Source organism: Rhinatrema bivittatum, chromosome 1 (assembly GCF_901001135.1).
Source record: "Rhinatrema bivittatum chromosome 1, aRhiBiv1.1, whole genome shotgun sequence".
Classification (NCBI taxonomy): Eukaryota; Metazoa; Chordata; class Amphibia; order Gymnophiona; family Rhinatrematidae; genus Rhinatrema; species Rhinatrema bivittatum.
Window position 1 is genome coordinate 511,692,925 of NC_042615.1, and position 22,976 is coordinate 511,715,900.

The 22,976-nt window shown below is 48.0% G+C and overlaps 1 protein-coding gene across 2 annotated transcripts in view; it reads right to left on the reverse strand.

The window, feature by feature from the left end:
• Positions 1-911: 911 nt before the first annotated feature.
• LOC115096696 (anterior gradient protein 2 homolog) overlaps positions 912-22,976 on the reverse strand; it is a 33,009-nt gene continuing 10,944 nt past the window's right edge. For both annotated transcript variants that reach the window (XM_029611710.1, XM_029611700.1), the window contains 3 exons: positions 4,788-4,851; positions 3,905-3,988; positions 912-2,345 (listed from right to left, as the gene is read on the reverse strand). In XM_029611710.1, the coding sequence (XP_029467570.1) occupies positions 2,296-2,345; positions 3,905-3,988; positions 4,788-4,851 (198 nt within the window). In that variant the 3' untranslated portion in view covers positions 912-2,295. The remainder of the gene's footprint in view (positions 2,346-3,904; positions 3,989-4,787; positions 4,852-22,976) is intronic.

Genomic DNA, 22,976 nt, shown 5'->3' on the forward strand with positions numbered 1-22,976 from the left:
ATGTGTTGGTCTGTCTCTATGTTAAAATAAGCAGGTAGAATTTTATTCCATACATCAACTGGCATTCTATTTTCATTTAGAAAAAAAATAAAAAAGCAGGAGAATAAATTTTGTAGTGAGGCATCCTCTTGTATTCTCCATTAAACTGTGATACTGCTCAAGGCTATACATTACTGATCCACTGACTGCTTCCCAAGAAAATGTAACATGAAACACAGCACAACAGACTTTAGATCTATTGAACATGATATTCAAAAGACTTGCCTAACTAACTTTGGGAGTTAGCTGGACAAATAGTTGGGGCTTAAAATTCTCCCCCCCAAAGAGTGGGTGAATTTAGTGCAGCAACTCATTATATGCACGAATTTATGCACATATAAAAACGAGGGGCAGAAGGCATTCCTGAGGCATGGTTAAATTTTATCCAGCGTGCGCAAATATTCGGCAGACACCAGCTAGTTACATGGATTAATCAGGTTGGAAAAATGGCAGGAGAGGTTCTGCATGTAAGGGGTAAGTTCTGCTGAATATCCAGATAATGTTACCTGTATAACTTTACCCAAAGAACTCACCTGCTTGCCAGATTTCTGAACAGTGATCTCATTTTCTTCTATACTGCAAGCAGTGCTCAGCTTTCAATTTAAAAAAACCTACAGGAGAATAAAGCTTGTAGTGAGGCATCATCTCATATTCCTCATAAACACTGGTATTGCCTCCAGTTGATGCATTACCAGCCTGCTAAACACGATCACTGGCAATGTGAATTTCTACCATGTCTTTACTGCATTCCTGGTCTTTTATCAGCCTTATTTATATTGTCAAAACACTATTTCCAGCAGCTTGTATGTTTCCAGCATAGGCTTGACTGCTTCTTCCTCTCCAGAAAATGTAAAATAAAACACCATAAGAAGTACTTTAGAAATAATTCAGAAGAAATTTATTAAATAGCCAATATGGTCCATGACTGGGGGAAGTAGAGAGCAGAAAAAAGGGTGAGGGCAGCATAATTGTACCCTTATTAACAAATAGTGCGTTAAAGTGATGCCTGTGTGTGTGTGTCTATGGCCTGTGACTCCAAACTTAGATCTGTTTGAGTTTATTGATTATACATCACTTTCTCATTCAGTTACTGCAGAGTTGCAATGGATGAAGCTCAGTAAGTGTTCTGTACTGGTATGGCTTCCTCTGATGATAAAGTCCCTGTGTAACCTAGGTTTGAAAATTTCTCCCACTTCTTGGCTAAATTTTATCTGAGTAACTTGTTACTCGGACAAAACCCAAGATCTGCAAATTTGTCCCTGCTCCCTGGCAAAATTTTGTCTGGGTTTATCTGGCAAGACTGCACTGGGGGCATTTCCAGGGCGCAGTTTCACTTTGTCCAGGCAACACAGATGTTCAGCACTGCCCAGACAAAGGTAGCTGAGTAAGCCTGGTCAGAAAACTACCTATCCAGATAGTTATCTGAGCATATTCATGCATCGGAATACTTATTAGGATAAATTCTGCTCAGTATCCGGATAACTTTATCTGAGCATATCCAGAACACTTATCCAGATAACTTTCCTTGACTCTCCAGCCCAGTGAACATTGACCTCCAAGAACACAGCAATGATTTGTGGGACTAAACAGGTAAGAGCTCAGGCTGAAGCAGCGGAAACACTTATGGAGGGCACATTTTATAACTTTCCCATAGCAGCAAAATTTGCGATTATGTTGTACACGCAGACTTTACTGAGGATTTTCAAAGTAAACTTATGAGCATATGTTTGCATTAAAAATTCTTATATAAGTACCCAAGTCCATGTACAAATTCACCCACACAAAGTTACACCTGCTCTATCAGGGGCCTATCTTGTGTGGGTTAACTTACGCACATACTTTTTAAAATCAAAAAAGTATGCGGATAAGTTCCAACTCTGCCTCCCTGGAACACCTCTTGCCAATTTGTGTATAGGTACTTGCAAAACCGGGTTACCTGCGCATTTTTATGCAAACCAAGCCCTGGGCGATTTTAGTGCAGCCATTTACAAGCAGAAAATCAGATTTTATGTGTGTAAATGGCTTTGAAAATTCAGAACTAAAGAGGAAATGGCCCTATCTGCAGCAATACTGAGGGGACCAAACAGAAAAAAGAGAGTCACTTAGGTGAAGATAGAGTGAACTGGGGACAAGATATTAAGTTCTGAATGCTGAGCTGATTCTGGGTATTTTCAAAGGTTCCCAAATTCAGATTTTCCAGCAGGAAAAGTCACAAGGGCTTCTTCTTGGAGGACGGATGACAGGAGATGCTGCAGGTTACAGTTCAGGCTTGAGCACATTCAAAGCTTTCTTCATGTTGGCGATCACTGAAACAGAAGAGAAACAATGACATGAAAACAGGATTAGCGGGTCTGGGGTGGAGCACTGATGATATAAGAGGATCTGTAACGCAGGCTGCAAATAATCCTTCTTTTTACTGGTCTGATACAGCTGCCATGCTGACAGGTGGTCTGTAAGCTCTCCAGGACACTGACACTGCAAGCCTAAGAATCATTTTTTCACCACTCTATGTCGGCAAACAGGCTGATACCTTCTATATGATCGAAATAAGAAATATCCAAAGATGATAGATGATAGTATGCATGAGTTTTCAAGGACCACATATACCGGGAATAATATTTTAGAGGGCAATATCGGAAAAGAGGCAAACGAACAACTTATCCAGCTAAAGTTAGCCAAATAAATTGTCAAGGATTTCAGAGGAATAAACATTCCATTAAATATTCTCACCTAAAGTTATCCAGGTATACCCAGGTATACGTGGGCAATAAATGCTTTTTAAATAAATAAATAAAATTAATGTACTGGGATAACTTTCAAATCTAACCGGCCGATACAGTAAAAGTCGTGGGAGAGCCAGCGAACGACCGCTCTCCCGACACGCGCACAGGCCAGTGTCCTGGGCGCGTGACTCAGTATGATATTAAGTTGGAGGGTGTACAGAAAAGCAGTTTTTTCTGCTTTTCTGTACACTTTCCCAGTGCCGGCCAAAATTAACTCCTGCCTTTGGCAGGCATTAATTTCTGAAAGTAAAATGTGCGGCTTTGCTGCACATTTTACTTTCTGTATCACGCGGGAATGACTAATAAGTCCATCAACATGCATTTGCATGTTGCGGGCACTAATAATTTCGGGGGGGGTTGGACACGCGTTTTCCACGCGTTATTACCCCTTACTGTATAAGGGGTAAAAATAGTGCGTGGAAAACACACGGCCAAACGGGGGCTAACAGTGCGCTCAGCCTGAGCGCACTTTACTGCATCGTATGTTTGAATATACCCAGGTTTACAGTTATCATGTACATGGATAACTTTAACCTTGACTAGGTACATGGAAACATATCCTGTTGCGGTAAAATAAACAAACAAAAAAATCCTTGCGTGCCTGCATGTCTGATCCTCCAGCCCACTAAAAAACAAACTAATGTTGGGCAAAGCACCCAAACCCACCCCCACCCTCAAAAGAGTTTAAAAATAATGCCGGTCAATAGGCCCATGGAGCACCCCCCTATCAACCTTTCAAATTCACCAAATAAATGTGGCCTCTAGAACCCCTCCTCATGTCCACTCTTTCACTCACAACCCCAGCCCCAATCCTCCCGCCCCACTAGGCACCCCCCCAAAACTATCAGGCTGGCAGGAGCGTATTGGGATTGTGGTACTCCCAGTGGCATCCAGTGTCACTGTATCTGTCAAAACAACGCTGGGAACATCCCCATCCTCTAGGGAAAGCAGCTCATCTGGATTTGGGTGCACCTCTTCTCTGTGGCTCTTGTTCCTGGGTCTCTTTTCTAGTGTTTTCTCTTGATCTCTATTGGGCTGCTTCGTCAAAGGGAAAATGTGGAGGCTGTATCAATCATACTTACACAGAGCGATATCAGCTGGCTCATAAGCATACAGGCGGTTGGAATATCTTCCAGTAATATCTGCTCTCACCGTCAAGGAGGGGTCTGTGGGGATAATGGGTGTAATTTTTAAATAATAGCAGACAGAGCTCATTCACAATCAATCAGTTTTCTTAGAGACATAACTAAAACCAGTGACCCAGGGCGACAGGCCCTGTATCTCTCTGCCAATCCCTTAAACCAGTGGTTTTTGCTCCCAGTCCTTGGCTGCAAACACATCAGGTTTTCAGGATATCCTTAATTAATATGCATGAGATTTGCATGCATACTGTTTTCAGTGTATGCACTCATTATAGATATACTGATAACCTGACCTGTGTGTGGCCCTCGAGGACTGAAAGTGAATGCCACTGTCCTAAGCCATCCAGTCTCCTGAAATCAGTGACCTACAGGTGAGAGTCTTTCTTCCTGTGCCAATCCCTTCAGCCCATCCAGTTCACTGAAATCAGTGACCTAGAGCAGGGGTGCTCAAACTAGTCCTTGGCTCCATCCCCAGCCTGAGAAATATCTGCATACATAAGAGGTAGTGCATACATACAAATCTCATGCATATTCATTAGAGATATCCTGGAAACCTGACTGGCTGGGGGGGGGGGGGGAGGAGCACTAAGAACCAGTTTGAGCACCCCTGACCTAGAGATGTCGGGTTCTGTATCCCTGTGCCAATCTCTTGAACCCATCCCATCCCCTGAAATCAGTGATCTAGAGGTGATAGGCTCTGTATCCCTGTGCCAATCCCCTATCCAGTCTCCTGATTTCAGTGACCTAGAAGTGACAGATTTCGTTCTCACATCTCTTCAGTACTTTTGTTCTCAAATCTCTGTAGTATTTCTTCATCACTTACCTACAAACAGGATCCTAGGCACATACTGTCCATCAGGGTACAGGTGTTTATCTGGTGTTTCATACTGGGATCAAAAAGAAAATAAAAGCTTCTGCATTAGTTAGCCATATAAAATGGGCACACAGACATTCAAAGGGACCAGTTAGAAACATGAATATTTTTCTAAAACACAAGTTAAATTTCTAATCTCACAACGATGCCTAAATTTAACATCTGTAAGAATGGATGGGTTTGAAGATGCAGCAAAAAGTAAGAGGTTCGTGAAATTGGGTGACAGTTCTGGCTGAAATCTAGCTGTCCATAAACGTGGAAAGAATCGGTTGTGACATAAAGCCCAATTGTTGGAGAACCCTTAGCAAAAAGTCATCCCCCAGACCAGATGGTAAGGGATTAACATTCCCTGGATGTGTCACCTGACTCCATATGGGAAGGGGTGGAACTGTAAGGATTACCTAGATAGGATATAATTGAGTTTCCATCTTCCTGCCTGTGTGATTTAGTAACACCAGTTCAAGTCAAAAGAACATAAGAACATAATAAATTGCCATGCTGGGTCAGACCAAGGGTCCATCAAGCCCAGCATCCTGTTTCCAACAGTGGCCAAACCAGGCCATAAGAACCTGGCAAGTACCCAAACACTAAGAAGATCCCATACTACTGATGCAATTAATAGCAGTGGCTATTCCCTAAGGGGCGGATTTTCATACTCCGCGAATAGGCCTACTTTTGTTTGCGCTCCAGGCGCAAACAAAAGTACGCTGGATTTTAGTAGATACGCGCGGAGCCGCGCATATCTGCTAAAAACCTGGATCGGCGCGTGCAAGGCTATCGATTTTGTATAGCCGGCGCGCGCTGAGCCGCGCAGCCTACCCCCGTTCCCTCCGAGGCCGCTCTGAAATCGGAGCGGCCTCGGAGGGAACTTCCTTTTGCCCTCCCCTCACCTTCCCCTCCCTTCCCCTACCTAACCCACCCACCCGACCCTGTCTAAGCCCCCCCCTTACCTTTGTCGGGGGATTTACGCCTCCCGGAGGGAGGCGTAAATCCCCGCGCGTCAGCAGGCCTCCTGCGCGCCGGGACGCGACCTGGGGGCGGGTCAGTAGGGCGCGGCCACGCCCCCGGGCCGCCACGCCCCGGGCCGTAGCCACGCCCCCGGAACGCTCCCGACACGCCCCGAAAACGCCGCGCGGTTCGGGCCCGCCCCCGACACGCCCCCTCCGAAAACCCCGGGACTTACGCGAGTCCCGGGGCTCTGCGCGCGCCGGTAGGCCTATGTAAAATAGGCTTACCGGCGCGCAGGGCCCTGCTCGCCTAAATCCGCCCGGTTTTGGGCGGATTTAGGCGAGCAGGGCTCTGAAAATCCGCCCCTAAGTAAACTTGATTTATCATCTATATATATATATATCTATCATCGCAATAAGGAACACCATATCAAAGCCAATTGCAGACATCATTAATTGTTCTCTTTCCCAAGGTCTAGTTCCTGACCAACTTAAACTAGCTATTCTCAAACCTTTACTAAAAAAACCAAATCTACCGACCACAGATCCAGCCAACTTCCGCCCAATAGCCAATCTGCCAATGATTGCCAAACTTATGGAAAAGATAGTCAATAAACAGCTATCCGAGTATCTGGAAGAAAACTATATTCTTGCACCATCCCAATACGGCTTTCGTAAATCATTAAGTACGGAATCCCTACTTATCTCTCTTACCGACACTATTCTAGCTAACATGGACAAAAAACAACCACATCTCTTGATACTTTTAGATCTCTCTGCGGCCTTTGACACTGTCAACCACTCATCTCTATTAACAGGTCTGGCAGACATAGGCATTACGGGTACAGTTCTCAGCTGGTTCAAGTCCTTCCTGGCAAATAGACAATTTAAGGTAAAGATAAACAACAAAGAATCTCATCCGGTCCCATCCAACCAGGGGGTCCCTCAAGGTTCCTCACTCTCCCCAACCCTTTTCAACATTTACCTTTTACCTCTCTGTCGACTACTTTCTAAACTAAATCTAACCCACTACCTCTACGCGGATGACATCCAAATACTCATCCCAATCACAGAATCTCTACACAAAACCCTGATTCATTGGAACAATTGCTTGCAACAGATCAATCATCTTCTTGCTAGCCTTAACCTCATTCTTAACAACAACAAAACCGAGATCCTAATCATCAATCAGGACATCAACAACAAATTGCTAAACCCAGCTAACCCACTCACTGCAACCATTCCTTTATTAAATCACTCACCACATGTACGAGACCTAGGCGTCATTCTAGATGATCAGCTTAACCTTAAAAAATTTATAAGCACCACCACTAAAGACTGTTTCTACAAGCTACAGGTCCTGAGAAAGCTGAAACCTCTTCTTCATTTCAATGATTTCCGGTTGGTTCTTCAAGCCATTATACTATCAAAAATCGACTATTGCAATTCGCTCCTCTTTGGCCTCCCAATCTCATCCATCAAACCCCTCCAAATGTTACAAAATTCTGCAGCTAGAATCCTTACAAATACGAATAAAAGAGATCACATCACCCCCATTCTCAAACTCCTCCATTGGCTTCCAATTAAGCAAAGGATTCTTTATAAAGTGCACACAGTAATTCATAAATCAATTCACAATATCTCCCCACTTCACCTAAGCACCCAACTACGTCCTCACTCTTCTGTTAGACCCATCAGAGGAGCATATAAAGGCACACTCCATGTACCCTCAACAAAATCTTTGCTTCAGAAACGTGCCATATCTACTGCTGGCCCCAGTCAATGGAACGCGCTCCCGCCAGATATCCGGCTAGAGATCTGCCACTCCACATTCAAAAAGAAACTTAAAACCTGGCTCTTTAAACAAGCTTTTATAGGACCATAAGCACTTTTTTCCCCTACAGTCAGTAAGAGTTCCTCACCATCGCATTCCCCAGGCTCTATACTTCTTCTCGACTCTTTATCCAATCTCATGCTGCAGGACTCATGTGACATTTACTGTTTTGCTTTTATGTTTTTGTTTTTACTGCTCAATGAGACTTGTTAGCCAATATGTTTTCATCACAATGTTAATTTTGATCTAGTTTACCCTGTTCCAAGTTCCATAACCTTGTTCTATGTAATGCCTCTAGGCAAAAATTTATGTTCTGTTTCAATGTAAATCGATGTGATCTGTATTTCATACAGGAACACCGGTATAAAAAAAAAATAAATCTAAAAATAAATAAATAAATAATAGCAGTTAATGGACTTTTCCTCCAAGAACTTATCCAAACCTTTTTAGAACCCAGCTACACTAACCACATCCTCTGGCAACAAATTCCAGAGTTTTATTGTGCGTTGAGTGAAAAAGAATTTTCTTCAATTAGTCTTAAATGTGCTACTTGCTAACTTCATGGAATGCCCCTAGTCCTTCTATTATTCGAAAGTGTAAATAACCGATTCACATCTACTCGTTCAAGACCTCTCATGATCTTAAAGACCTCTATCATATCCACACTCAGCCATCTCTTCTCCAAGCTGAACAGCCCTAACCTCTTCAGCCTTTCCTCATAGGGGAGCTGTTCCATCCCCTTTATCATTTTGGTTGCCCATCTCTGTACCTTCTCCATCACAACTATATATTTTTTGAGATGCGGCGACCAGAACTGTACACAGAATTCAAGGTGCGGTTTCACCATGGAGCGATATAGTGGCATTATGACATTTTCCGTTTTATTAACCATTCCCTTCCTAATAATTCCTAACATTCTGTTTGCTTTTTTGACTGCTGCAGCACACAGAGTCAACGATTTTAAAGTATTATCCACTGTGATGCCGAGATCTTTTTCCTGGGTGGTAGCTCCTAATATGGAACCTAACATCATGTAACTACAGCAAGGGTTATTTTTCCCTATATGCAACAGCTTGCACTTGTCCACATTAAATTTCATCTGCCATTTGGATGCCTAATCTTCCAGTCTTGCAAGGTCCTCCTGTAATGTATCACAATCCGCTTGTGATTTAACTACTCTGAATAATTTTGTATCATCCGCAAATTTGATAACCTCACCTGTCATATTCCTTTCCATATCATTTATATATACATTGAAAAGCACCGGTCCAAGTAGATTCCTGAGGCACTCCACTGTTTACCCTTTTCCACTGAGAAAATTGACCATTTAATCCTACTCTCTGATTCCTGTCTTTTAAACAGTTTGTAATCGACAAAAGGACATCGCATCCTATACCATGACTTTTTAGTTTTCTTAGAAGCCTCTCATGAGGGACTTTGTCAAATGCCTTCTGAAAATCCAAGTATACTACATCTACCGGTTCACCTTTATCCACATGTTTATTAACCCCTTCAAAAAAATGAAGCAGATTTGTTAGGCAAGACTTCCCTTGGGTAAATCCATGTTGACTGTGTTCCATTAATCCATGTCTTTCTATATGCTCTACGATTTTGATCTTGAGAATAGTTTCCACTATGTTTCCAGGCACTGAAGTCTGGCTCACTGGTCTATAGTTACCCCTCCCCCGAGTTAGCTGGCTAACATTTTTCACTGGATAAAAATATTAGCCAGCTATCTCAGGAGTGGTCTGTGTGGAGGGATATTCAAATTTTGCTGTTTGTCCGCCCAAGTCTAAACCTAGCCAGACAAACCACTGACTATAGATCTCCCTGTGTTTTAGGCTCCAGTTCCCCCATCCTGCCAAATCATGGATGACTCTCTCAGTACATCAATCAGCAGTTCTCTTACTGGACTGATCTGGCTGGAGTGCTGGCATCTCAGGAGGAGACTCTACCAAATGTCAGCCAAATTCATCTCAGAAAAGGGCCTTTTATACATGTGTATGCACTTCTAGATAGATGGAAGTGAAGACACAGAGACAGCACCAATAAAATGAACCTAAAAATGAGACAATATAAAAATGAACATAAGAGAGAATAAAGGAAAATTAGTTTCTTACCTGATAATTTTCGTTCCTGTAGTACCAAGGATCAGTCCAGGACACCTGGGTTGTGACCCCGCACCAGTAGATGGAGACAGACTAAATTTTGTGGGCGGAGCTACATATCCTCCTGTGCCAGTCACAGCCCCTCAGTCATACGTAATGTCAAAGTAGACAATAAAAGAGAACAATCAAACTAAATAACTAACCTTAACAGGGAGCCATTCAAAGACCCCCAAAACGAGGGAACGAAGCAATAACCGGAATAGTTAACAAAGAAATGAGCGGACTCTCCGTTTCTTCAGAACAGTACGGGCGGGATCCTGGACTGATCCTTGGTACTACAGGAACGAAAATTATCAGGTAAGAAACTAATTTTCCTTTCCCTGTACGTACCAGGATCAGTCCAGGACACCTGGGATGTACCAGAGCTAAATTACCGAGGGTGGGAAGAAGAGAGTCCCGCTCGGAGTACCCTCTCTCCAAAACCCCCAGAATCCGCAGCCTGAACATCCAACCGATAGTGTCTAATGAAGGTATGTAAGGACTTCCAGGTAGCTGCCCTACAAATCTTTTGAGGCGAAACCTGAGAAGATTCCGCCCAAGACGCAGCATGAGCTCTTGTCGAATGAGCCCTGAGACCGTTCGGGATAGGCTTCCCTCGTAACACGTACGCTGAGCCGATGGCCTCTTTAAGCCACCGTGCGATTGTCGTCCTGGAAGCCGGGCCCCCTTTCTTTGGACCCGAGAATAGAACAAAGAGATGATCGGACACCCGGAAAGGGTTAGTGACTTCTAGATAACGGAGGAGGACCCTCCGCACATCCAACTTCCGCAATTCTTTCCATTGCGGGTCCGAGTATTCAGCACCTGCGAAAGCAGGGAGCTCAATAGACTGGTTCAAATGAAACGGTGACACCACTTTTGGCAAAAAAGACGGAACCGTCCGCAGGGAAACTCCCGCATCTGAAATCCGCAGGAATGGCTCCCGACAAGACAAAGCCTGTAATTCCAAGACTCTCCGAGCCGAGGTAATCGCAACCAGGAAAACGGTCTTTAAAGTAAGATCCTTAAGAGTAGACCGTTTTAAGGGTTCGAACGGAGCCGCAGACAAAGAAGAAAGGACCCAATTAAGATTCCAGGAAGAACATGGATGATGTAGTGGTGGGCGAAGATGTTTAGCCCCCCGAAGAAAACGAGAGATATCGGGATGCAGGGCCAGAGAGGAACCGCGAACCTTACCCCGCAAACAACCAATCGCTGCCACCTGTACACGAAGGGTACTACATGAAAGCCCTTTGGCTAGGCCGGCCTGAAGAAAGGCCAGAATATCAGAGACGGAAGCGGAAATGGGATCTAGCCCTCGGCTGACACACCACTCCTCAAAAACTACCCAGACACGTACATAAGCCAAGGACGTAGACTGCTTTCTGGACCGCAGTAACGTGGCAATCACCGCATCTGAATAGCCTTTTTTCTTTAGACGTTGCCTCTCAAAAGCCATGCCGCGAGACAAAAGTGATCCGCATCCTCCAAACAAACGGGGCCCTGACGAAGGAGCCCCGGAAACCCCTGTAGCCGAAGGGGAGCATCCACCGACAGCTGAACGAGATCCGCAAACCAAGGGCGCCGTGGCCACTCCGGTGCTACCATGATCACGTTGGACGGGTGCAACTCTATGCGCCTTAAGATCTTGCCTATCATTGGCCACGGAGGGAATACGTACAGCAACACGTTGGTTGGCCAAGGAAGAACCAGCGCATCGACGCCCTCGGCTCCTCGCTCTCGACGTCGACTGTAAAACCGAGGAGCCTTCGCGTTGTGCCACGTGGCCATCAGGTCCATGTGGGGCAGCCCCCACCGATCGCAAATGAGACGAAAGGCATCGTCCGTCAGCTCCCATTCCCCGGGGTCGAGATGGTGTCGACTGAGGAAGTCCGCCTGAACATTGTCGACCCCGGCAATGTGAGACGCTGCTATGGAGTTGAGATGGCGCTCTGCCCAGCTCATCAGAAGCTTTGCCTCTTCCGCCACAAGTGGACTTCTTGTCCCCCCTTGGCGATTGATGTATGATACTGTTGTTGCATTGTCCGACAACACACGGACCGCCTTCCCTTGGACCAACGGGAGGAAGGCTTGCAGAGCCAGGCGCACCGCTCTGGTTTCCAGACGGTTGATGGACCACTGCGACTGGATGGAGGACCACCGGCCCTGTACCGACTTGTCTAGGCAGACCGCTCCCCAACCGGAGAGACTGGCATCCGTCGTCACCACTGTCCAGTCGGGGACCAACAGAGACACTCCGCAAGTGAGATGAACCGGATCGAGCCACCAGTGAAGACTCTCCCGCGCCTGAGTCGTGAGTGGAAGTGGTAGGTGGAACTCTTCTGACACCGGCTTCCATCGGGAGAGCAACGCATATTGTAATGGTCGTAGATGAGCAAAAGCCCAAGGAACCAACGCCAGTGTGGACGCCATAGATCCCAGAACCGTCAGATAATCGCGAACCAGCGGCAGCTGAAGACTTAATAATCGACGCACTTGACACTGAAGCTTGCGTGCACGATCCGTGGACAGAAATACCTTGCCCTGCTTCGTGTCGAATAGAGCTCCCAGGTATTCCAAGGACTGGGTAGGAACAAGCTGACTCTTGTTGAGATTGACAACCCAACCTAAGGTCTGCAACAACTGGAGGACTCTGGCTACCGCCTGACGGCAAGAGGTCTCGGACTTGGCCCGAATCAGCCAATCGTCCAAGTAGGGGTGCATCAGGAACCCCTCTCGTCGAAGGTGGGCCGCCACCACTACCATCACCTTTGTAAATGTTCTCGGAGCCGTGGCGAGGCCGAAGGGAAGAGCCCGAAATTGGTAGTGTCTGCCCAAGATGCAAAATCTGAGAAACCTCTGGAAAGACGGCTGAATTCCGACGTGGAGGTACGCCTCCGTGAGGTCTAAGGAGGCCATGAATTCGCCTGGACGAACCGAGGCAATCACTGACCGAATCGTTTCCATCTTGAAGTGTGGAATACGCAGACATTTGTTTACTCCTTTGAGATCCAAAATTGGTCGGGACGTGCCATCCTTCTTCGGCACGATGAAGTAAATGGAATAACGACCTGTGCCTTGCTGATTGGGAGGAACGGGGACGATTGCTCCTAAATCTTCCAGGCGCCGGAGGGTGCTTAGCACTGCCGTCGTCTTTTTGGGGCACTTGCAGGGCGACATCAGGAACTTGTCTGCTGGAGTCCGTACAAAATCTAACGCGTAACCGTGCCTTATGACGTTGAGGACCCACTGATCGGACGTTATTTTGGCCCATTCCTTGAAGAACAAGGACAACCTCGCCCCTACGTTTGGAACGGAGGCCTGCGGCTGCCGCAAGGAATGGACCTGCCGTATCTCATTGAGAGGCTTTGGGCCCCGTGCTGGACGGGGTGCCTCCCTGTCTGCCGTAACGTTTCCCCCGAAAGGACTGTGTCCACGAAGAAGACCGGGAAGAAGTCGAGCGATAAGACGGACCCGAGGACCTCTGTGGACGAGATCTCTTGTTACCTCGAAACCGGGATCTGGCCGAATAAGAAGACCGGGTTCTGGACCTGTCTTCTGGGAGTTTAAAAGCTCTGTTCTCTCCAAGAGAAAGCATCAGATCATCCAATTCTTTACCGAATAACAACTTTCCCTTGAAGGGCAGGGCTCCAAGGTGAGCCTTGGAGGATCCATCAGCCGCCCAATTGCGAAGCCAAAGCAAGCGGCGTGCCGAAACAGCAGAGACCATGGATCTAGCCGAAGTACGTAGTAGATCATAAAGAGCATCCGCACCATAAGCAATGGCGGCCTCTAGGCGGTCCGCCTGTGTGGCCTCTTCAGGAGAAAGACCTTCATTGGCCTGTAAAACTTGGGTCCATCGCAAACTAGCCCGCATGGCATAGTTGCTGCAGATAGCAGCCCGGACGCCCAATGCTGAGACCTCAAAGATCTTCTTGAGCTGTACCTCCAGCTTCCTGTCCTGTATGTCTCTAAGGGCTGTAGCTCCAGTGACCGGAATCGTGGAACGTTTCGTTACCGCCGACACTGCTGAATCCACCTTTGGAAGCCGAAGAAGTTCAAGTGCGTCCTCCGGTAGGGGGTAGAGCTTATCCATTGCTTTGGTTACCTTCAGTCCCAGCTCAGGAGTGTCCCACTCCCGAAACAAAATGTCCGACGCTGAAAAATGGAATGGGAAGGCTACCGCTGGACCAGTGAGTCCCAGCAGGACTGGGTCCATAGTGGCTCCGGGGCGAGAGACTGTCGGTGGGGCTTCAAGCCCTAACTCGTTGAGAATTGCCGGGATAAGCAGGGACAGCTCGTCCCTTCGGAAAAGGCGTACAACCTTTGGGTCGTCCCCATCACCAGCTTGTGAAGGTTTGCCCGGCCCCGACTGGGCAGAATTGTCCCCTGACGCACCATCGGCCCCCTTCAGGGGCTCATCGGGCGGATCCACCTCATCTTGTGAGGTGGAGTCTGTATCTGTATCTTGCGGGACACCTCTTGGTGTTCGTTTTACTGTGGCAGGGTCATCCCGGGATTTTTTCTTCCTCGGGGTATCCTTTTTGGAGTGGCAATGCAGCTCCTTGCGCCTGCGGCCCTTGTATTTTAAAACTTTGCGCAGCAGGAGGGCAAAATCCGCCGAAAAAGAGGACTCCGAGTCTGAGGTGACTGTGTCATTGCCATCCTCATCCGGGGACTCAGCCCCTTCGATGGAAGCCCCCCCGAAGGCCGTTGCTGAGGCGACAACGCGGGAGGCACGGTAGAATCCCCTGCAGGTTCCCTCCTAACTTCCTGAACCGAAGCCAAGATGGCCGCCGCTCCGGCGCTGAGCGGGAAGGGATCAGCTGGGGTGACAGACGCGGCGGGAGCGCGCGACGGCGACCGCACCGACCGGGAACGGACCCCCCTGCCTGTTCTAGACGGTCCCTCCCCGCCCGGAACACAGGCGGAACAGATTCCCTCACGGGAAAACCGCGCGCGCGCCGAGCCACAAGCGCGGCAAATTGTACCGCGAGGCATCGTTTCAGTCACGGCGGGAACGTGAAGAAAATAAAAGATAAAAGAAAAATTTCTTTAAAACGCCGAAAAACTCCCCTCCCTTCAACGAACCGAGGACCTTTTCCCCCCGGCGAAAAAGAAAACGGAGAGCCGGCTCAAAACAAAGAAAAATAAAATACACTTTTTTTTTTTTTTTTTTTTTAAATCAAACCTGCCGCTGTCCAGGGTCCTGGGGCTCCTGCTCCTGTTGGGGGTGAGTGAACCGGGCTCCCCGGTGTCACCCCCGACGCTGCTGCTTTGGTAGTTCGGGTCCTCGACCCTCAGCAGCGGCCTCAACCAGGGGGGGATGGTCCTCTCAGAACCTTCCCACCCCCCTGGGAGGAAGGACGGACAGTTTTTTTTTTTTTTTTAAACTATTCTAACCAGAAATAGTATAACAAAATTAACTTAACAATAAACTGGACTCAAAAGAAATAATATAACCCTGACTAAATAAGCAACAGTCTTCAGGGCACCTAGAGGCTGTGACTACACCTGCACCACCTACTGGAGACAGAGTAAGACTGAGGGGCTGTGACTGGCACAGGAGCATATGTAGCTCCGCCCACAAGTTTTAGTCTGTCTCCATCTACTGGTGCGGGGTCACAACCCAGGTGTCCTGGACTGATCCTGGTACGTACAGGGAAAAACAATTAAGAGAGAGAATAAAAGAATTAAATACAAATAATTAAGTGAGAGAGGAAATGCCAAAACAGGCAAAGAGAGACAGCACACTTTCACAGCAGTTCTCAGTGGCTTTGCTGTAGGAGTCGCTGCTTGAACATGGTTGAATGGCAGCAGAAGTGCACCAAGGGTCTTGGGACTCATCTAAGAGAAAGATGTTAACCTTGTTAATTAAGCTGCCTCACCCTGGCTTTGCAGCAAGCGATGGAAGCTCGCCATTACACCTTCACATTGCCCGGATCTGGGGGGTGTGCTGGCTGAGGACAAGCTTACATGCCTTTCATAGCCTGCACCCACCATTGTCTGGAAAACAATGGACACGTTCTGATATGAGAGCCAAAAGCAGAAGACCATGGAGAACATGTCACAGTGACCTTTGCATCACACCAGCTGTGTGCACACAACTCTTACTGCTGTTCTGTAATACTTTTTATCTTGACCAGCCATAGCGTGCTCTGAAGCCGCAGCCTGAATGGCTGTACTAGTCAGGCTGCTCAAGCTATGGCCAAATTGGTTCAATGTGAGGAAGGACTGCTGGTTTTTTTTTTTTTGCTAGAAAGCTAATTTTAAAAAAGTATGTCAAATACAGGCAAAATAAAACTTCCTTATTGTATAGTAGAGCATAGCATGACAGCTGTGTTGTACAGTATGTTATTTATAGTCTACTTTTTGGCACTTCAAAACAGAATACATTCAGGTACCTCCCTATCCCCAGAGGGCTTATAATCCATTTGTACCTCAGGCTTACAGTCTATTTGTACCTAAGACAATGGAGGGTAAAGTGACTTACCCAAGGTCACAAAGAGTGGCAGTGGTATTTGAATGCCAGTTTCACTGGTTCATAGCCTGCTGCTCGAACCACTAGGCTGCTCCTCTGTCTCACAGGATCTACTTACTATCTATTGATCCATGCAACTATATTCACTAGCCTGCAATCCACCTTTCAAGTCATTCATCTATCCATTCATCCAGCCATCCATCTTCTATCAGCCAGCAATCCCATCTATACATCCATCAATCTATCTAACCATTCTCCATCCATCTAGCATCTATTTTTCCAACCATCCACCCATCAATTTGTCTACTCTTCTATTTATCCATCATCCATCTATCCTTCATTCATCTGTTTATCCAATCAGTCCAACTCCTATCCAGTTGTTTATCTATCCATTTTCCGGCATCTATATATCTATCCAACTTACACCTACCCATTAATCTATTCCTTCATTATTCATCATCCATTCATCTATACACCATCATTCATTTATCCATTATCCCATCAAAATTCTGTCCATATATGTGCCTCCAGTCATCCAAACATCTATTTATCATCTATCATCTATTAACCATCCAATCAGTCCATCATTCATCTATTTATCTTTCTACCTATCCAACTTTTATCCATAAATATGTCCAGTCAGTCATTTGCCTCTCTATCTATCCATCTACCCATCCATATTCTATAATCTAGAGAGCCAATTTTTAGCAGGATATAGTCAGCTAATTCAGGAATTGGCAAGTTAGAACCCAGAGGATGAAAATCTCACTCCACCGAGCAACTAAATTTAACTCAGTAAAACTAGGAGGCTAGATTTAGTTCCTCAAACTAGGCAGCCCTGGAATAGACTCAGTATAGGAAGATGACTTACTTGTCTAGTACTGATTTTTAGTGCTAGCTAAGTTTAGCCAGCTACCTCTTGAGCACATATTTTGCAACCCAAAATCTACCTAATTTTCAGTGGCAAATTAGCTAACTAGACTGCAGCTGAAAATGAACTTAAATTAAGCTATCCATTCAACTATCAACAATCCATCCATCTATGCATCTACCCATCCAGCTAATCATCTTTTAATTCATCTACACTCTATCCAACCACTGACCTATCTACCGATCCATTTATACATAGGAAAATTAGGTTCTTACCTGATAATTTTCGTTCCTGTAGTACCAAGGATCAGTCCAGACTGCTGGGTTATGCCTCCCCTCCAGCAGATGGAGTCAGAAACTGAAAGCACCCCCTAGATATACTGGTGTGCCACCTGCAATCCTTTAGTATAATCGATATCAAAACAGAAGGAATGTAATAAAACCCATCCGCTAAAGAAGCCAATCATTAACTATGGCAACTGACTAGATCAAGTAGTAAAAATCTTTAAAATTATGTATTAACATTCTGCAAATAAATAACCAAACCCAACCTGAAAGGAAATGGGTAACCACTTACCGGATCAAAATACCGGATACCTTAGATAGCGAAAAAACTGGTAAAAAAGGAGTTCGAGCGGACTCTCCTGAACCACAATCTCGGGCGGGCGTCTGGACTGATCCTTGGTACTACAGGAACAAAAATTATCAGGTAAGAACCTAATTTTCCTTTCCCTGTACGTACCAGGATCAGTCCAGACTGCTGGGATGTACCCGAGCCGCCTTAAATGGGGTGGGACCCAGAGAGTCCCGCTCGAATTACACTGCTTCCAAAAGAGTCAGCTGATGGCCAGCGAACATCAAGCCGATAATGTCGAGCGAAGGTATGCAACGACTTCCACGTGGCCGCCCTGCAAATCTCTTGGCTAGAAACCAGCTGACTTTCCGCCCACAAAGTCGCCTGAGAATGCAGGGAATGGGCCTTGAGCTTGTCAGGAACCGACTTACCACAACCAATGTACGTGGATACTATCGAGCTCTTCAACCAACGGGCAATAGTTGCCTTGGACGCCTGCAGCCCCTTCTTGGGGCCCTGCCACAAAACAAACAGGTGATCCGACCTCCGAAAGTCATTGGTGACCTCCAAATATCTCAGGAGTACTCGACGGACATCCAACCGCCTCAAATCTGAACCTTGAGAAGAGTTTAGCTCTGTCGCCAAGAAAGAAGGCAATTCCACCGTCTCATTAACATGAAAAGCCGATACCACTTTAGGCAAGAAGGAAGGTACTGTAAGCAAAGACACACCGGACTCCGAAATATGCAAGAACGGTTCTCTGCATGAAAGAGCCTGTAGCTCCGATACACGACGGGCGGACGCGATGGCCACTAGAAACACCGCCTTGAGTGTTAAATCCTTTAAGGAGGCCCGCCTAAGAGGCTCAAAGGGGGCCGCGTTGAGTCCTCTGAGAACTAAGTTCAAATTCCAAGAAGGACAAGGAACCCTCAGAGGAGGACGCAAGTTCCGAACGCCACGTAAAAAGCGGGCTACATCTGGGTGACATGCGAGAGAGGACCCTTCAACCTTGCCCCTCAAACAACCCAGAGCCGCCACCTGAACCCTCAGAGAACTGTAGGCCAAACCCTTCTTCAATCCATCCTGCAAAAACGTAAGGATATGACCTACAGAAGCCCGACGTGGCGATATTTCAGAGGCACCGCACCAGGAGTCAAACACTTTCCACACTCTGGCGTAAGTAAGCGTAGTCGAGGGCCTACGCGCCCGAAGAAGTGTGGAAATGACAGGTTCTGAGTATCCTTTCTTCCTCAACTGCCTCCTCTCATAAGCCAAGCCGCCAGACAAAAGCGATCCGCCAGATCGAAAAATACCGGCCCCTGTCGAAGGAGGTTCGGAAGATGACCCAGACGTAAGGGCCCGTCCATTGCGAGATTGACGAGATCCGCAAACCATGGCCATCTCGGCCACTAGAATCACCCGACCGTGATGGGATTCTATGCGCCTTAACACCTTGCCTACTAGGGGCCACGGAGGAAACACATAGAGGAGGATGTGACGAGGCCATGGAAGCACGAGTGCATCTACTCCTTCCGATCTGTGTTCTCGCCTTCGGCTGAAGAAACGCGCTGCCTTTGCATTTAGCCGAGTCGCCATCAGGTCCAGACGCAGAACCCCCCAACGCAGGGTGATGAGACTCATCGCCTCGGTCGATAGCTCCCACTCTCCGGGATCCAAGTGTTGTCGACTGAGAAAATCCGCCTGAATGTAGTCTACACCTGCAATGTGGTTGGCCGCAATGCGGGATAGATGACGCTCCGCCCAGGCCATTAACAACGACGCTTCAGCCGCCACCGGTCGACTTCTTGTGCCGCCCTGGCGATTTATATATGCTACCGTGGTCGCGTTGTCCGACAGAATTCATACCGCCTGACCTTGCACCATCGGGAGAAGGTGGCGCAAGGCTAGATGTACCGCTCTGGTCTCCAGACGGTTGATGGACCAAGAGGCTTGGCGAGGAGTCCACGTCCCCTGCACCGCTCTGGATTGACAGACCGCTCCCCAGCCTGACAGACTGGCATCCGTTGTCACGACAACCCACGGAGGAGGATCTAGGTCCACTCCCTGCAAAAGATGGTCCGGGATCAACCACCATGCTAGGCTTGACCGTGCCGGCTCCATCAGTGGCAACTCCAAGCTGTAATCCTCGGACCTCTGGTCCCAGCGAGAAAGAAGAGCCGTTTGCAAAGGACGCATATGCGCAAAAGCCCATGGCACCATCTCCAGCGTAGAAACCATATGCCCAATGACTTGCAAATAATCCCAGGCCGTAGGTAACGAGAGATCCAGTAGGTTCTGCACCTCAACCATCAGGTTTTCCATTCTCTGCTGAGTCAGGAATACCTTGCCCACCAAGGTATCGAATCGGGCTCCCAAAAACTCCAAATGCTGACTCGGAACCAGCTGGCTCTTTGCAAAGTTGACTACCCAACCTAGCGACTGAAGTTGATTCACTACCAACTGAACCGCCCGCCTGCACAAGTCCTCCGACTTCGCCCGGATGAGCCAATCATCGAGGTAGGGATGCACCAGTATTCCTTGACGGCGCAGAAAAGTTGCGACTACTACGAGAACTTTGGTAAACACCCTCGGAGCCGTGGCCAACCCGAACGGGAGGGTGCAAAACTGGAAGTGTTCCCCCAACACCATGAACCTCAGGTACCTCTGATGACGTTCCCTGATTCCAATGTGAAGATACGCCTCGGCTAGATCCAAAGAAGCCAAAAATTCTCCCTTGTGGACGGCCGCAATAACAGACCGTAGTGTCTCCATGCGAAACCGAGGAACGCGCAAAGCCTTGTTTACTCGTTTCAAATCCAAAATTGGCTGGAACGTGCCTTCCTTCTTTGGGACTACGAAGTAAATGGAATACCGGCCCGTCCTGGTCTCGGCCGGTGGAACGGGCAACACCGCCCCCAGGGTCTGTAACCAGTCCACAGTTTGGGCTATAACCAGTTGCTTTTCCCGAGGACCGCAAGGAGATATCATAAAAAGGTCCCGGAGGGGCCGAGCAAACTCCAACTCGTAACCGTAATGAACAACGTCGAGGACCCACTGGTCTGAAGTGATCTTGACCCATTCCTCCCAAAACAGGGACAACCGACCTCCGATGCGCGGAAAAGAGGAATGGGCCTGCGCGCCTTCATTGCGAAGGTTTACCGGCGGCAAAATTCTGCGAGGATCCCAATCGCTGAGGCCGCCTGCCTCGAAAGGAAGGAGTCCAAGGTTGAGACCTGGGCCCCTGCTGTTTCTGGGGAAAGGGACCTCCCTTTCCCATGCGAAACCGGCGTTGCCCTCGAAACCGAGTCCGTGAATTTCCGAAGGAACGAAATTGACGGGGCTTGTCCTCCGGCAACTTATACACTTTATTATCTCCCAAGTCTTTGATGAGTTAATCCAACTCCTCACCAAACAACTTCCCCTTGAAGGGAAAGGAGGCTAGACGCAATTTGGAAGAGGCATCTGCCGACCAACGACGGAGCCAAAGTAAACGCCTAGCAGCAACCGCCGATGACATAGTGCGGGCCGAGGTGCGCAGCAAATCATACAAGGCGTCCGCAGTGTAAGCGACTGCCGCTTCCACACAGTTGGCCTGTTCTGCTTCGTCCGGCGGAAGCTCCTGTGTGGTAAGTAATTGTTGAATCCAGCGGAGAGTGGCCCTCTGGACCAGACTGCTACAAGCCGCTGCCCGGATTCCTAATGCCGCTATCTCAAAGATGCGCTTCAATAAGATCTCTAACTTTCGGTCCTGGAGATCTTTCAAGGCTACCCCTCCCGTGATGGGAATGGTAATATGCTTAACCACAGCTGTGACTGCCGAATCCACCGAAGGGACCTTGAGGATCTCCAAAGACTCCGAAGGCAGGGGATATAACTTATTCATCGCCCTGCTAACGCACAAGGATGCTTCCGGAACGTCCCATTCCTTAGAGACGATCTGTAACACCTTGGGATGTAAAGGAAAGGTTTGTGGAGGGGCCCTCAGACCCGCCATCGCTACATCCCCCGTGGAAGTATCCGTCTCCTGCTGCGGCGCCGGGATTTCTAACTCCTTCAAAACATGAAGGATCAAAAAGTTAAGCTCATCCTTACCAAACAGGCGCAAAATCAGGGGGTCGTCCCCATCGAGAGACCCCATCGAGAGACCCCTGAGATCCGGGTCCGCCGGACCACCAGTACCCCCCAGTGAATGAGCTCCGGCTTTCTCTGGAGCCCTGGCCTTTTCCTGAGCCCCGGTCTTCTCCTGAGGAGGAGCCACCTTAGGAACCTTTGCCGGGGGGGGGGTTCATCTGGTTCCCAACCTGCCTCTGCCTCTAAAAAAGCCCTGTGCATTAAAAGCACAAATTTTGAAGAAAAAGGTGCTGGCCGTTTAAATGAGCCCCCCGCGGGTCGTGCCGGAGGGGGAGGGGCTCGAGGAGCTTCCAAGTCGGAGCCACTGCGTGGGCTTAAAGCAGGCGGTGAGAGAGGAGTAGAATCCTCCTCTTCCGACACTGAATCGGACGGCTGCCGCGTGTCAAAGATGGCCGCCGGCTCACTTTCACTGGGAGGCAGGGCCGACGATCGAGCCGCCGACAGCCTCCCCAGCCGCGCCGAAGAGGACACAGACGGGCCGCTGCGGGCAGCGCTCGGCCCCCGAGGGTCCCTCGCCCCCGGGAATGCAGCGGGAGCAGAGACCCTCTCGGGAGAGTCGCGCCCCCACCCTCCCGCAGGCCGTGCAGGCCGAAGAACGCGGCATCCAGAGGCAGTAAAGAAAAGCGTGCCAAAAATGAGTAACGCTGGGTGAAATCGGCCACCCCCTCCGGAGTCCCTGGTCAGTGTATAACAAGCGCGGCAGGCTGGGGCTGAAAGTCAGAGCACTGCCTGCTACCAACAGGACTTAAGTGTCCCTCACATATGTGAAACCCAATTAATAATTTTCTGTCTTTTTTTTTTTTTAACAAACAAAAAGAAAAGCCCCCTTCAGAGTAAAAACTCCAGTATAATCATAATGGGGGGGGGGGGAGGGTGACCGGCCCACCGGTAAGCTCTCCCCCAGGACCAAAAGGGACACACTAAATCCGGGAAATCAGTGAGAGCAGTGCTCTCAACGCCTGCCTTTACGCTGCGCTTGACCAAACAGAACAACCAGTAATCAAAAACCACAGATGACAAAACCAATTAATAATTCACTTTTTAACTAAGAAAGAAAGAAAGAAGGAAACCAGTTGATCTAGTCAGCATAATAATAAAGAACACCTGAAATGTTTTTAGTCAGGACAGACAGGACCGCAGGTTATGCCTCTCAA